The 16,068-nt window shown below is 49.1% G+C and overlaps 1 protein-coding gene across 1 annotated transcript; it reads right to left on the bottom strand.

Moving 5' to 3' along the window:
• Positions 1–321: 321 nt before the first annotated feature.
• Positions 322–15,981, bottom strand: MIEF1 (mitochondrial elongation factor 1). Its single transcript, NM_001132001.1, is given in 6 exon segments — positions 322–4,924; positions 5,938–6,200; positions 6,406–6,583; positions 7,000–7,150; positions 13,780–14,111; positions 15,904–15,981. Coding segments are annotated over 4 exon segments (1,392 nt in total). The 5' UTR covers positions 7,144–7,150; positions 13,780–14,111; positions 15,904–15,981; the 3' UTR covers positions 322–4,117.
• Between the last annotated feature and the right edge of the window lie 87 nt (positions 15,982–16,068).

Raw genomic sequence — 16,068 nt, 5'->3', positions numbered from 1 at the left:
CATGCAAAGTCAGTAAGAATCCCTGAGCCATTAGCCATGTCTTCCAAAGGCAGAACTAGGGACCCACAGGACGTGTTCTCCTTTTGCTATAGACAGTACCTCCTGACAGATGACTGTGCAAATGGTTGAGTATTAAAGTAACACTGCCCCAGTTTTGACACTGAAAAGGTCATAAAAGAATGACTCCCGTGGCAGCCTATCCCATCCATTCTTTTATAGAGACCTAGCTCAAACACTTCAAAGGTTCCCCTAGCTGAAAATGGAGACCCAGTACCACTCCCACAGGAAAATGTTCCATACGACACACACAAGTCACAGCTGTTGCAAAGGAGATGTTTATTTTCTTCTTCCCATGCCATGGAAGGACATTGTGTTCCGCAGATTTATTTCCTCCCTCAAGGAGAAAAAGGACAGCAGGTCTCTGGGTCTCAGGGCTAAGCTGCCCCTACTTATACAGACCTAACCAAGACAGTACAGAAAGACTGCTGACCGATTCCAAATCTACCAGCTAACACATCCACCACCACTGACGGGCAGGCAGGTGACTAGAAGGCAAGTTGTGGACTTGGCCTCAGGGACCAAGAATTTAAAGACTACAAGGTGATCCAAATGTAAGGTAAACATCTAGTGTGCAATTGACCATGGAATCCACTTCTCTGGTATTCTGGCCACTTACAGTAAGTGGCATCTAACAGGGCTGCAGCCTCCCAGCCTGGTGCAGGGGTCAGCTCTATCCTAAGTCTCCTATCATTCTCCTTGGCCTTGAGTTTCAGACAAAAGGGCAGAGTTCTAACAAATCCTCTGACAGAACACGTTCTCAGCCAAGTCAGTCCCAAGGAAGCATCATGGCAGAGAGCTCTGGACGCTGGCAGTAGTCTGTATTTACAGAACCCCCTCCTCGGGGCCTCTCCTGGGTCCTTCCATCCTGAAGCTGATTCCCCTTCAAGACTATTTGAACTCTCAACTTGAGTGGAGTGCAGGGAGCACAGTCAGCGAATGTGGAATATGGACAGGTGGCCGGGACCCAGGAGACCGTGGGCCTCTGCAACGCTTCTTTAAACTTGAGCGTCAACATTTCTTTATTTAAATAAAACTTTAAAAGTCACAACCAAGCATGTAAAGAAAAATACTGTCATCTTGAACTCATTTTTTAGGAAGGGCAACAGAGGAGAACCAAAATAAACTCTGGAATTTATTAGGTTTAAGATAATGAGTGCATTTTTTAAGTGTTAGGCTAAGTATAAAGTTTGCTAACCTTGATGGCACACACACACAAATCTCTAGATGGAGAAGTAGAAGATGCTGTTACTTCAGGCAAAAGTAAGAGTTACTGAACAGGAAGGCAGAGTAGCAGGGAAAGTTACTCATCTTTCCCCAAAGATTTAAAAAACGGGGCAGGTACAGAATGTTGTCCTCTTCTATCCAAGAATCTCAAAGCAATTGCCTATGTTCCACACTTTATGATGAGGAAGATGGCAGCAAAAAGAATGGCTTGCCCAGTCATGGTCAGCAAACCCACCAGGACCAGGGCTGAGAGTTCACACTGCTGCTAGTTCTGAGGACTTCTTAAGAGGTTCTTGCTTATAAAACGACAAAGTTACGGTTTTGTCAAACAGTTAAACGAGATGCTCTTTAAGGATGATAAACTCATTTGCCTTCCTTAAATGACAATTACACTCAAATAACTTGGGACTCTTTAAAATCTTATCTTTTTTAAGCTCTCCTTCCAATTTTTACTTTTTTGAAACAGGGTCTCACTCTGTCACCCAGGCTGGAGTGCAGTGGCACGATCTCAGCTCACTGTAACCTCCACTTCCCGGGTTTAAGTGATTCTCCTGCCTCAGCCTCCCGAGTAGCTGGGATTATAGGCACCTGCCACCATGCCCAGCTTATTTTTATCTTTTTGGTAGAGATGGGGTTTCGCCATGTTGGCGAGGCTGGTCTCGAACTCCTGACCTCAAATGATCCACCCACCTTAGCCTCCCAGTGCTGGGATTACAAGCGTGAGCCACTGCACCCGGTCTTCTTCCAATGTTTCATGTGAAATTTGGTCAGAGATGCAAGCTTGGGAAAACTTAAATTTTTTTAATACTCATGGCAGGGAAACCAAATCATTTATCTCAATGAATAATCTATACTTTTGCAACACTCTATCAATCCTCTCCTCTCCCTTCCCTCTAATGGATACCCAATGGGTACATTGGAACCCTGTCAGGCTCTACCCCATACCTTCTAGATTCATCCAGGATGGTACTCAGGCATACAGATTTTTTTTTTTTAACTCTCATTTGAGTCTGACCAACAGACAGGGTAGATAAGCTCTCTCAAGATTCTCAGCTTTATGTTTTTTGTTCCCTCTCAATACCTTTATGCAAATGAAACTGAAACCACCATAAGAAATCCTTGTTAAGGGGAAAAGGGGCAAAAAGACCTCTAAATATAGTCAAGATTAACCCTAGTTATCAATTTCCTAATCTGTGACAAAAGAGGGGCAGGAATCTCTACCCTAAATTGATGCTGAGGTATCAATGCTAACGGGTCATTTCCTGTTACTATCGTTGGGAAGGAATGAGACAGCTGCAGAGAGCTTCACCAGAACCTCACTGATGGAGAGGTAGTCATCGAAAAAATAAGACAACTTGACGGGAGGAAAACAAAATACTGAATGGGCAGATGAGAAACAGAATTACCATCAGCATCTTGCTACAAGCAGGGAAAAACACAAACCAAGACGATACACGGACATGGTAGATTAAACATTCCTCCCCACCTTCAGGATACATTTACATTGCAATAAATACTGCAATCTCAGCAGCGGGAAACAAGGAGGAACATAGGAAATGCCCACCTCCTCCCCTCTGTCTTATCTGTGTGCTCTCTTCCTTGGTAGCACCGATCTCCCCAGGTGTTGGGTGAGAAACAGGACAGGGGGAAAAGGTCTGTGCATGCTCACTTGCCCTCTGGCCATTCCCAGAGCGCTCAGCAAACACTCCTCTCACGTTCCCATGGCAGACACTGGAGGATGAAGGGCTGGCTGTTGGGTCTGTTCTTGCTCTAAGGCCACATCCTAGAAAAGCAGGGCCTGTCTGGGGAGAAAACATGGCCACCAAACCCCAACTGGTGACTGGATTTTCCAGCTGACATTCAGTCAACTGTCTATTTCTGTCACCCTCAACTGATGGCTAAGGTTGTGTTCCTTCAAGGCCTTGTCCTGATTGGCAATAAAATAAGGAAAAGGTGTGAAAACCAGCATTCATGATGAGGTGATGCCCTGGCAGCCCCCATCCTTGTCTGTCTGACCCCTGCAGCCACAGATGACGAGCAGACACTGGGCACACAAACCCTTCACTACGCCCTTAACCAGCTCTGGTTCCCTACTCTGCACTTCTGCTAATAGCCACCAAGAAATTCAGTCTGCAAATAACTTTGCATTCAGCTTATCCTGTGTGGGTCATTAACAGTGTTCCCATGAGAGACATTCTCAGCATTTACGAATGGGTCAGGAGGTGGCAGGGAGGATGGACTTCTACTCCAGGAACCGCGGTCAAAGGCCAACTCCTCTACCAGCCTCACTCCCAGAAACCCTAAATACTGTCTCAGCACTCGCTCTGTAGAGTTCAGCTTTGAAACATGCTATCACAGCTCTTCAGTGGCATTCAACTAAAAGGCAACATCTTAATTAGGCAGATATGCTCCAGGGACAAGAGCAAAACAGAAGGCATGAACGAGAGAGGAAAAGATAGAAAAGACACTGAATAGGAACAGGCAAACGGGCAAGGCAGACCAGATAGAGGCAGCAAACATGGGCTGAAACGCAAAACACCAAGTGGTCCATGAGCTCAGGCCAGCACGCCACCTTCTCAATTCATTCCAGAAAAATTAGCCTGGAGCCAGGGGGCGGCAGAGAGCACAGTGATTGGTAACAAAAATAGGAAGAGTTGGGTAACAAAATAGGAGACGGAAGAGATGTCATTCTAATCAGCATGAAGTGACCAGGGTGATGATCAGCAAGACAGGAGGCACCAGGAACCCTGTGAGGCACCAACTACGTAGCCAAGTGTATCTAACGGAGAATCCAGGGCCTGACCACCAACACCTGCTTTGGCCTTCACCTGCCCTACGTCTGCAGCAGCACCTCTGGCTCAGACAATGAGCAATAGAGAGTGTATCCTAATTCGTCTATTTCTTCAGGGGTGAGCTCTGCAAATAAGTTCACCTTAGGGTTTAGGGCACTGGGCAGGACTCCAGCCTCTAAGTAGCTGATAAGTCCCCTCAAGGCCTGCAGGAAACGGTCGGCCAGCATATCCGGAGACCAGTCGGCCTCCTCCTGGGCCAAGTGGAGGATGACATTGGTTAGCTGGCTGGCAGTGAGGTGGCCCAGAGCCGGGGTGGACTTGCATATGGCCTTGAGGATCTTGAGGCACAGAGATCGGCAGCCCGAGTCAGCCTGGTCCAGAGCCCGCAGGCGTGCTGTCTCCGCGGGACGCAGGCTCAGCCGCCACAGGTTGTCATACTGGGCTAGCCGGTGTGGTTTGGCCACCAAGACTGTGTCACCGAGGGTCACTGATGGCAAGAAGTCAATGAAGAGATGTTTGTCACGCTCATACTGCACCTCCAGTGTGAGGGCTTCTGGGGGTGGGGCTGGGCGGATCACATAGTCCAAGAGGGACCCTATGGCTGGCCAATTGATGGAGCCAGCCACTACCTTCTCAAATGTATCTGCAACTGTCTTTGGAGAGAGGTAGCCCCCTACTACACAGCGGTCCCAGTAACTGCTCCCACGAGGAAAGTACTCTGGATTCTCACGACGCACCAGGAAGAAGCCAGGGACATTCATGATGGTGTCTTCACCAGGAATACACGACCACAGGTTCTGCTCCAGCACAAGGGGCACAATGAGTTGGATGTGGTCAGCTGTCACCACCTGTCAGGGCAGAATTTAAAGGGTTTTGAGGGTTTACTCTGTTCAAAAGACATGCTTCCTCTAAGATGGTTCCCACCATCTTACATTCCCCCAGCAAGAATGGGAACTCTAGGCCGGGTGCGGTAGCCCATGCCTGTAATCCCAGCACTGTGGGAAGCTGAGGCGGCTGGCTCACTTGAGGTCAGGAGTTCAAGACCAGCCTGGCCAACATGATGAAACCCCATCCCTACTAAAAATACAAAAAAATTAGCCAGGCATTGTGGCGTGCGCCTGTAATCCCAGCTACTCAGGAGGCTGAGACAGGAGAATTGCTTGAACCCAGGAGGCGGAGCTTGCAGTGAGCCAAGATCGCGCCACTGCACTCCAGCCTGGGCAACAGAACAAGACTCCATCTCAAAAAAAAAAAAAAAAATTCTTTCATGTCACCGTATCAATCTACACAGAGTGAGAAAACTAGAAAGGAGAGATGGGCACAAGAACATAGGAAGGAGGAGGCCTCTTATAGCTTCCTAAAAGTTGTAAGTAGGACTAAAACATGAGAAACGATTAAAGACACAAGAATAAAGAACAACAGGCCAGGCTCACGCCTGTAATCCCAGCATTTTGGGAGGCCGAGGCAGGTGGATCACCTGAGGTCAGGAATTCGAGACCAGCCTGACCAGCATGGCAAAACCCCGTCTCTACTAAAAATACAAAAAAATTAGCCAGGAGTGGTGACACACACCTGTAATCCCAGCTACTCGGAGGGCTGAGGCAGGAGAATCGCTTGAACCCGGGAGGCAGAGCTTGCAGTGAGTCGAGATCACACCACTGCACTCCAGCCTGGGCGACAGAGCGAGACTCCGTCTCAAAAAAGAATAACAAGCATGGATCTCCAAATGCTGCTGAGGTACACAGGATTCGGAAGCTGTAAGACCTCAGTCTTTCTGGCAAGCCTGGGACACTGATCTGTGCCAACAACACTACTGTGCTCAGCACCCAAACCCCACCCACCATGAGAACCACCTTGTTACCTGCAGGTCATCGTAGAGGCTGCCACTCAAGTACATGTCCCGAAGCGGCATGTCAGGCAACTTGGCCCGCAGGAAGCTCCGGAGCTCGGCACATATGTCCACAGCAGCTTGTTTGGCCCGAGCCTGCTCTCCAGCAGGGATGGCTGCCCGGTTCCGGTAGTAAGTAAGAAGTTTCTCCTGCAGGGACATGCGGAGTCGTGACTTCTTCAAGTCTACCTGGCCCTTCCTGGCCACTGGCTTGGGCCGGGGCGGGCAGAATGTATCTGCCAAGGCAAGAGAGAGAGGCACGTGAGCTCTGCCCATGCCTGCTCAGTCCACAGCTGCCTCAGCCCCAGAAAAAAGGGCCTGGCATGGAGGGCAAGTGCTGGCACAGTGCCTGGCACAGATGTGCTCAGGAAACATCTGCTGAGTGCAGGAGTGGTACTGAAAGTCCAGAGAGGTCCCAGGAGGGGCAGCAGCTCTTCTCACCTGTGTCGAAGGCAGAGGAGTCTGTGGGAAGGGTCTGCAAGGACCGGCTCAGGCCCGTCTTCATGTCCCTGTTCAGCAGCTGGGGGGAGCCCATCCAGTTTGGTTCTTCCCAGCTCCTTTTCCCCGAATGGCTCAGACGGGTGGGGCTGGTAGGGGCACTGATCGCCCGATCATACATCTGAAATAGCAGAGAGGACACAGGACATAAACCTGCCCTCTTTCCCTATTTCCTTCCAATTTACTTCCTCCCCAGAAGCTCTGTCCTAGTAAGTTCTTTTAGTAGTTTTGTTTTTATTTTAGATTATAGAATACTTTGCTCCATGCAGAAAATCTCAGGGAAGACTAAATGATATAAGACATAGATAATCCATGTCATGACCCAGAGAAAACTGTTTGTAATATCTGGTATGTTTCTTTCTAGATGCATGTAATGAGGATCACTCTATACATACTTTTGAAACCTGTTTTTTTCACTTATCATTGCGATCATTTCCTCCTATTACTAGAACGCTTCGACATTTTCTTTCTATAAAACATTACATCTTATGACCACACCACTACATTCCACCCCCGGCCCTGGCTGCGTGCACTTACCCGCTTAACTGCCAGCGTGGCGATGCCCAGCATGGCCGCTCCACCCACCCCCAGCACCAGCCGGGCATTGGAGAGCACAAAGTCAATGGCCGTGCCAATGCCATTGTCATCCTTCTTGCCTTTGCGCTCACCAGCGCCTGCCATTGCTCATCTGAGAATGAAGACAGAACACGCCATAAGTACTGGGACCCCAAGAACCTCCCTCCCCCAACAAGCCAAACCCCAACAAGTATAGGGTACCCTGTGAGTTCCAGCAACCCAAATCTTCTTGCCTCCAGCACTGCATGCTTTAGGGTCTGGAGGGAGCTACAATGTCCCATGATAGATCAGGATGCAAGGAGGAGGGGCTGATCTTGGGTACTGTAGGAAAACTTTCCCCAAGCTAGTGAGATTAAGAAAGCATTAAGCTCAGTGTCAGTCCTTTTTTGTATTACAATGAAGTACCCCACCATGCAAAACAACCCTCTCTCTGCCCCTTTACAATGTTAAAATGCAGGTCTCTACCCCTTCACAGGGGTTATAATGCAGGTCTCTACCCCTTCACAGGGGTTATAAAGCAGGTCTCTCTACCCCGTCACAGGGGTTATAATGCAGGTCATTTCTTCGTCCTTTGGCCACTACTTTGTGGAAGGTTAGATCTGAACGGGACCTTGGAGCTCATCTAATGCCATCACATCACCTCACACAGAGGTCCTCAACATAGGGAGGTGATGTGTCAGGTCTCAGAGAAAAGAAATGGTACAGGCGCAGTGGCTCATGCCTATAATCCTAGCTACCCGGGAGGCTGAGGTGGGAAGACTGCTTGCGGCCAGAAGTTCAAGACCAACCTGAGCAATATGGCAAGACCCCCATCTCCAAAAGTAAAAGATAAAAATAAATTGAGCGTGGTGGCACATGCCTGTAGTCCTATCTACTTAGGAGGCTGAGGCAGGAGGATTGCTTGAGCCCAGGAGTTTGAGGCTACAGTTAGCTATGATCGTGCCACTGCACTCTAGCCTCAGTGACAGAGTGAGACCCCATCTCTTAAAAATAAAAAAACAAAATGGGCCGGGCACGGTGGCTCACGCCTGTAATCCCAGCACTTTGGGAGGCCGAGGCAGGCGGATCACCTGAGATCAGGAGTTCAAGACAAGCCTGGCCAACATGGAGAAACCCCGTCACTACTAAAAATACAAAATTAGCCGGACGTGATGGCGCATGCCTGTAATCCCAGTTTCCCAGAAGGCTGAGGCAGGAGAATCCCTTGAACCCGGAAGGCGGAGGTTGCAGTGAGCCGAGATCACACGGTTGCACTCTAGCCTGGGTAACAAGAGCTAAACTCCCTCTCAAAAACGAAAACAAAATGACACAGTCATCTCCAGAACTCAGGACTCCCCACTCCTTGTATGATGCTTTTTCTACGTACCATGCTCACCCTTACCCAAATCAAATCGGCCCTTATTCTATCTACTTTCTGCAAACAAAACACAAAACAACCTGTACCAAACATCCTGCACACGGAACTGAAACTATACATCCATATGTGAGAAAGGTCCCTCCATGGACCCTCCTACTTGACAAATGCTTTGTTTCTTGAGAGAAGTGCGCAGCAGGGACTATAAAAGCTTAGGTGAGACTAGTATACCGGGAGATAAAAAACACAAAGGACACTGCAGACTCGACTGCTAACTGGAAAACAAAACACCCATCTGCTCGATTACACTTGGAAGAGGAACTAAAAATGTGTTCACCTGAAAGAAGTACTTGGGCACCACAGTGAAGAGGCTGGCCTCCAGTGCAGTGCACAGGCCTGTGCTGCTCCCCGCTACAGTGGAGTCTTCCTGACTGCGGCAGCAGCAGTCCCCAGATAAGCCCATTCCTGTGGAGTTAGAACCCTGGGCCTGAGCCGGGTAAAGGATGACAGTGTGGTTCAGATCGGAATACCACTCAGCATGCTGCCACGCTCCTCTATAATATCCCGTGTCCTTCATACCAGGAATGACATGAGGGAAAACAAAGTCGGATACCATTTAGTGTCCCAGAATGGGAGGACATCAAGAGACAGGATCGGCCGGGCGCAGTGGCTCACACCTGTAATCCCAGCACTTTGGGAGGCCAAGGCAGGTGGATCACGAGGTCAGAAGTTCAAGACCAGCCTGGCCAACATAGTGAAACCCCATCTCCACTAAAAATACAAAAAATTAGCCAGGCATGGTGGTGCGTGCCTGTAATCCCAGCTACTCGGGAGGCCAAAGCAGGAGAATCACCATTGCACTCCAGCCTGGGCGACAGAGCAAGACTCCGTCTCGAAGAAAAAAAAAAGGATCACTGAGGATTATCTTCCATGTAAAATAACATTCCTTCTAATACCGTGTTACAAGTGGGTATTGCTAGCTTCAACATCTTAACGCTCCTGTCTCTGCCTCCCTGAAAAACAAAGAAATATTTCTGACTCTATTATTCCAGTAATTGAGTTAACTAAGAGTCACTGTCAAGCCCAAAAATATTTTTTTCCCTAACTAGAGTTCACACCTTGGGGGTACTTTCCTTTTCTCTACCATTTACAGTCAATAGAGGCTTCAGGTTTAGGGACATGAGAGACTATTTGGCCAAACCGAGTACATTCCTACCTCAAATGCACAGAGCAAAGCCAGGGAGAAGAGTTAACATTTGTATTTACAGGTGGAGTCAGGGAAGAGCACCAGACACCCTCCCTCCAGTGGCCACTGAGATAGAGACAGGACATACCAAACTTAGCAGGGGCAGAATAACCCAATCAGGAAAAAAGCAGAACATTATACATTTCCCCACACATAACAATGTCTCTCGTTTTAACTCTTTACTGAAATATTTACAATAGCGAGAGCCACTGGACACACGTGCCCTCTATATGATCCCTGAGTGGGATGCAGCAGGGCCAGAAGGGCACCTCCTCACTCCAGGCAGAAGCAGCCTCCCTGGACCATTTTAGTCTTTGGTGCCCTTCTGATGACTGGTGAGAGCAAGGTGGTGCTACAGATGACAGAACAGAGCGTGGGTTTTAGAGTCAGAAATCCTGAGATACAGAACTTGCCTTGAGCCCTGACTTATTAGCTAGGTGACCTCAAATGAGTTACTTAACACCTCAGCTACGAAAAGGGGATAATGGTCCCCGCATGGGACCAAATCACAGGGAAGTAGTGAGGGAAAACCATTCACTGCAATCCTGTATGTGAACGGTATAAACTGTATTGCAGTGGATGGTCTATAAACTGTAAAAGTGCTCCACAAATGAGTTATCATCTAGTCTTTTAAGATTTCCATCCACAGGACAAAGGTCAGCTTCCAGAAGTCAGTCAGCAACCCAGACTGTCCTCTGAGTGACAATGCACCTTTTGAGACTGCTCTAAAACGGCCTTGAAAATTCACAGTGATGCCGTCTTGGACTTGAGATCAAAACTATTTTTTCTTTTTTTTTTTTTTTTGAGACTGAGTATCACTCTGTCACCCAGGCTGGAGTATAGTGAGGCAATCCCGGCTTACTGCAACCTCCACCTCCCCGGTTCAAGTAATTCTCCTGCTTCAGCCTCCCTAGTAGCTGGGATTACAGGCATGTGCCACCACACCCTGCTAATTTTTTGTATTTTTAGTAGAGACGGGGTTTCACCATGTTGGCCAGGCTGGTCTCGAACTCCTGACCTCAGGTGATATGCCCACCCTGGCCTCTCAAAATGCTGGTATTACAGGCGTGAGCCACCAGCTGAGATCAAAACTATTAAGTTGGGCCAGCTTGTTAAAGCCTTTTCTGCCGGGCACGGTGGCTCACGCCTATAATCTCAACACTTTGGGAGGCCAAGGTGGGTGGATCACGAGGTCAGGAGATCGAGACCATCCTGGCTAACACGGTGAAACTCTGTCTCTACTAAAAACACAAAAAATTAGCCGGGTGTGGTGGCAGGCGCCTGTAGTCCCAGCTACTCGGGAAGCTGAGGCAGGAGAATCACTTGAACCTGAGAGGCGGAGGTTGCAGTGAGCCAAGATTGCACCCACTGCACTCCAGCCTGGGTGACAGAGCAAGACTCCATCTCAAAAAAAAAAAAAAAAAAAAAAGGCTTTTCCTACTGTAGTGCAATAGGCATCCCCCACCCACCATCCAAGGACTGACTGACATCACAGACCTGGTGACCTGGAACAGAAGATGGCATCCACAAGCTCAACAGACAGACACGGACCTTACTTGAAAAGTTAATTCAACTTGTTCCAGTTTAAACTGCTTCTCCATGACACATTCTTCACTCAGGTTCTACTGCATAAGTTTACAGCCTACTAGCAGGTAAGAACTCCACCTCCAATCGGGACTCTCATGAAGGAACCCCATTGCTTAACGGGTACAGAGTTTCAGATGTGCCAGATGAAGAAGGTTCTGGGGCTTTGTTACCCAACAATGTGAATATACTTGCTACTACTGAACTGTACACTTTAAAATGGTTAAGATGGTTAAAATAAAAACAAAGAAGGAACACAGACCTGGTGGGCAGAACTAGGGATGGAGAATTTCAGCTCTGCCAACATTTCAGGCAAGTTATTTAACCTGTCTCCCTAGATACAAACATGGGAACAGAAATGCCCACCACCCTAATATAGTAAGGATGATGAATAATGGAGGCCTTGCGGCTTCCTAGGATGACAGCAGAGAATTGGGAAAGTTCCAACTTATTTTAATTGAAAAAGCCATAGGCCTTTTCATAAACCTATCTTGCTTGAGTACATACGAGACTAGGTAGCAGATATTGAGTGTGTATTATGTGCTGGGAATTTTACACTTATTATTAATTCCCTCAATCCTCACAACAACAATCCCATGAGATCAGTAATATTATCCCAAATTTACAGGATGAAGAAACTGAGTAGTTTCTGTAACTGACCCAAGGTCACTGTGTCAGTAAATTATGTGACCAAGATTTGAATCCCGAGTTCATGCTGGTGGGGAGAACTAATCTACAGGGGTCCTAGGTACTTGCTCCACACCTTGTTCCCATCTCCACTCCATTAACCCCCAGACCATATGCTTCTGGGGGACATTTGGGCTCATTCACTGCTGCATCCGCAGGGTGTGCAGTGTTTGATGCATAGTGAGTATCTGTTGTGGGAATGAAGTATTAACTCTACGGCGTTTTGTTTCCTATTTTTTTGAGGGGGTAGTGATAGCAGCGTGTAGCCCAACTCACTGCCAAAATATATTAGGAACACAAAGATTTCAAGGAACGCCCTAATTCCTTCCCAGATCGGCTAGCCAACCCTCCCTGTGCAGACAGGCTCCCATGGGCATCACCCCACCCCTGGCCCTGTACTGCCAAAGGCAGGTGTGCCAATCCTAAGTGGCTGAGAAGAACCAAAAGTCATTACGTAAGACTCCTCCTCCTACTTTCCCTCCCCCAGTTAAAAGCAGCACCCTCCACCCAGCTGGCAGGCCTTACACCCAGTTACTCTTCATCTTTCTCTCTCCTCCTCCTGCCTCAGCCAACTGATCACCAAGTCCCACTGCTGTACACACTGTGTTTATATGTGGCCACCCCCACCCCTCGGTCCCTCAATCTCATCTGGCTACATCCACTGCCTCTAGTATCTCTCATCAATTTATTCTTCACACTGCCACTGGTATGCGCCCTCTACGATACAAATGTGGCTATGTCATTCCTCTGTTTACAGAGCTGTGATGGTCCCCACATAATAAGGTATACATTACAATCTCAACTTGGAGTCAATGTCCTTCCAGACCTGGCCCAGCCTCAACTCTGGCTATTTGCCTTACAGGGGTACCATGCTGGCCACATCAGACTTAAGTTTCCAGACTACAAAGTGCAGTTTCTGGACAGGCAGAGCTGTTTGCACCTATGATCCCAATGCTTTGGGAGGCAAGGGTGGGAGGATCGCTTGAGGCTAAGAGTTTGAAAGCAGCCTGGGCAACACAGCAAGACTGTCTCTACAAAAAAAATTAATACATAAAAAATAAGCTGAGCACATTGGTATATGCCTGGCATCCCAGCTACTCAGGAGGCTGAGAAGGGAGGACCGCTTGAGGCCAGGCATTCAAGGTTCCAGAGAGCTATGATCATGTCACTGTACTCCAGCTTGGGAGAGAGCGAGACCCCGTCTCTTTTTTTTTTGGAGACGGAGTGTCACTCTGTCACCCAGGCTGGAGTGCAGTAGCGCGATCTTGGTTCACTGCAACCTCCGCCTGCCAGGTTCAAGCAATTCTCCTGCCTCAGCCTCCTGAGTAGCTGAGACTTCAGGCATGCGCCACCATGCCCGGCTAATTTTTTGTATTTTTGGTAGAGACAGGGTTTCACCATGCTGGCCAGGCTGGTCTCGAACTCCTGAACTTGTGATCCTCCTGCCTTGGCCTCCTAAAGTGCTGGGATTACAGGCATGAGCCACCGCTTCCTGCCAACCCTGTCTCTTAAAAAAAAAAAAACCTGCAGTTCCCACTCCAAGCATTTGCTTATTCCTGCCTCACTGCTGGTAAGCCTCTATTTCTCATTTGAGGCAGACCTCAAATGTCCTCTTTTTCCCCCAGAGACACGGTCTCATTCTGTCACCCAGCCTGGAGTGCAGTGGTGCAATCATAGCTCGCTGCAGCCTCAACCTCCTAGGCTCAAGCCATCCTCCTGCCTCAGCCTCCTGCAGAGCTGGGACTATAGGTGCACACCAGCGCACCTGGCTCTCCACTGATTTCTAATGACTAAAAGGACGACTTTGATCCTTTTCTCGGTCCCTTGCAACAAAAAATAATGAAACCTATAGGAACGAGGGCCTACGTACCTGAGGCTTCTTAATACATCTGTAAGACGGGGACGGAAGAGAGCAGGAGTGTCTACAGAAGGCACCTTTGTCCTCTTTCCCTTGGAGGATCCTAAATGATCCTCCCCAATTTGCCGTTGAGAAAGACCAGGCCCTTCTCCAGCTGCCTCTCCCGGGCCACAGGGTCCTCTAGCTTCTGATTTTTTCGGAATTCACGGCGGATGGAGGCAAAGTAGAAGTCTCGATCAGTGTAGCGAAGCTGTCGGCCCTGGCGCAACAGAGCCCGATAGAGACTCAGCACCGCCTCTCGGCTCCACGGGGCCATGGGGGACTGGCAGGGGCTGGGTGTCACACTATAAACAGAAGGAAAGACATACAAGCCTAGTATCAGAATTAATAACAAAAGGACCTGTAGAGACTATGTGAGGGCTTTTTAATCCAAGTTCCAGAGACCGCCCCCCCCCCCCCCAGGTCACCGTATGACTTAATGGCAAGACTAGGACTAGAGACCCCAGCCTCTGGATGCCCATTCTGGAAACATACAGGTTGTGGTTCACCAGGGCTCAAATCCTGGCCCTGCCACTTACTTGTCATATGACTTTGGGCAAAGGACTGAACCCCCGCTGAGCACCAGCTTCCTCACTTATAAAATGGAGATTAGGATATTATGGCAATAGTACCTACCACATACGGTTATTTTGAGAACTGTGCATGTAAAGAACTGTAATAGAACTTCACCACAGGGGGTGATCTAGGATGGTTGAAGACAAGCACTCAGCCATACTTGAATCCTGGCACCAGCACTTACGAGCTGCATTGCCGTGGGCAAGTCTCCTAACCTCTCTGTGCCTGTCTCAGTTCCTCATCTGTGAAGTGAGGATAAAAATCATATTTTGTTCATATGGTTGGCATAAGCACTAAATGAGTTTAATGTATGTGAACATGTTTAGAACAGCACTTGGCACACACTAAGCACTCTATCAACAGCAGCTATTATTAGTACCACGTAGCCAGGTTTGTAAATGCTCAATAAATAATTACATTTAAGTATAAACTGCTACTGCCTTCCTTCAGTAACAATAAACCCTTACACAAGCATATCTGTAAAGTGCTTTGTTGCCCATTATCATATTTAAATTAAGAATCTAGAAGGTGGTCAGGGTTCTTAGTAACAGTAAATGCTTATTGCATTATATTGCACTATATACAATGTGCAATGTTCGAAGCATGTCTCACATAACAACTCATTCTGTCAGCTACCCTAGGGTCAACATTACCCCAATTTAAGTGGAGGAAACAATCTCCCAGAGGGAAGTAACTTGCCCGCGGGCCCACAACTGTCAAGGGGAGGGCTGCACTCCTGACCCCAACTCTGCCTTCCTCTAGAATGAGTTACGCTTTGCTGGAGCCAGACCATGTGTACGGCACTTCTGGGTGCTCCACGAACTTTCCCAGCACAGCGCTTGGCACATACAAGGGGCTCAAAATTATGCGTAACGGAGAGAATTTCACAACGTCCCTATGTGGAAGAAATGATCACCTCCGTTTCAGAAATAAAGAAATGACACCGAGTGGGGGAAGTATTTGGCTGGAAAAAAAAATTGGACTTTGGGCCCAAAGTCCGCTGGCCCTTAGCCTCCGGCCTTGCTAACTTCCTGCGCAAGCTTGAGCAAGCCACCATCCCTGCCCATTTTTCCTCAACTGTTTAAGAGATCCCTCGGCCCTAAGGGCCTCCCGATGCAGAAAATCAACAGAAGTGTTTGATGCTGTAAAAGGCGACTGTCACGGCGAGGGCTGTAACTACAAGGTCGCTGGGCGACTGGGCGGCTGAGCCCCAGCCAGTCTGCACTTCCCCAACCGTGGGGGCCGGGCCGGGGTGCGGAGGCCCAGAGGCCAGGGCGCGGAGGCCCAGAGGCCAGGGCAGGCCTGCTTCGGGGCACTGGAGGTCTCCGAGGTTGGGGCGGGGCGGGGCAGCCGAGGGGTCTTCCAGGGGAAAGTCCAGGGCGGGATGGGGCGAGACCCCCGGCTGCATGCTGGTATCCTGGGTCCGGGCCGCATGCGAGGCGCCGGCAGCAGCCTGAGAGGAGGCGCTGCAACCTCCCGGCCGCCCAGCCGCCGCCGGCCCTCATTCCTTCTCTCACTCACCCGCAGGCCGCGCGCGCTACCACTCCGCAGGACTCGCCTCTGGCCAGGTACCTCTCCCCGGGTCACCCATCAACATGGCCCCTTCACTTCCGGGACACGACCTTGCGACAGAGCTGCGAAGGGGCTGAAGGGAGCACGAGGGCGAGCGGAGGCGGAGGCACTTCC

The sequence above is a fragment of the Pongo abelii genome, chromosome 23 (genome assembly GCF_028885655.2).
Source record: "Pongo abelii isolate AG06213 chromosome 23, NHGRI_mPonAbe1-v2.0_pri, whole genome shotgun sequence".
Classification (NCBI taxonomy): domain Eukaryota; kingdom Metazoa; phylum Chordata; class Mammalia; order Primates; family Hominidae; genus Pongo; species Pongo abelii.
This window is presented reverse-complemented; position numbering and strand designations above follow the sequence as displayed.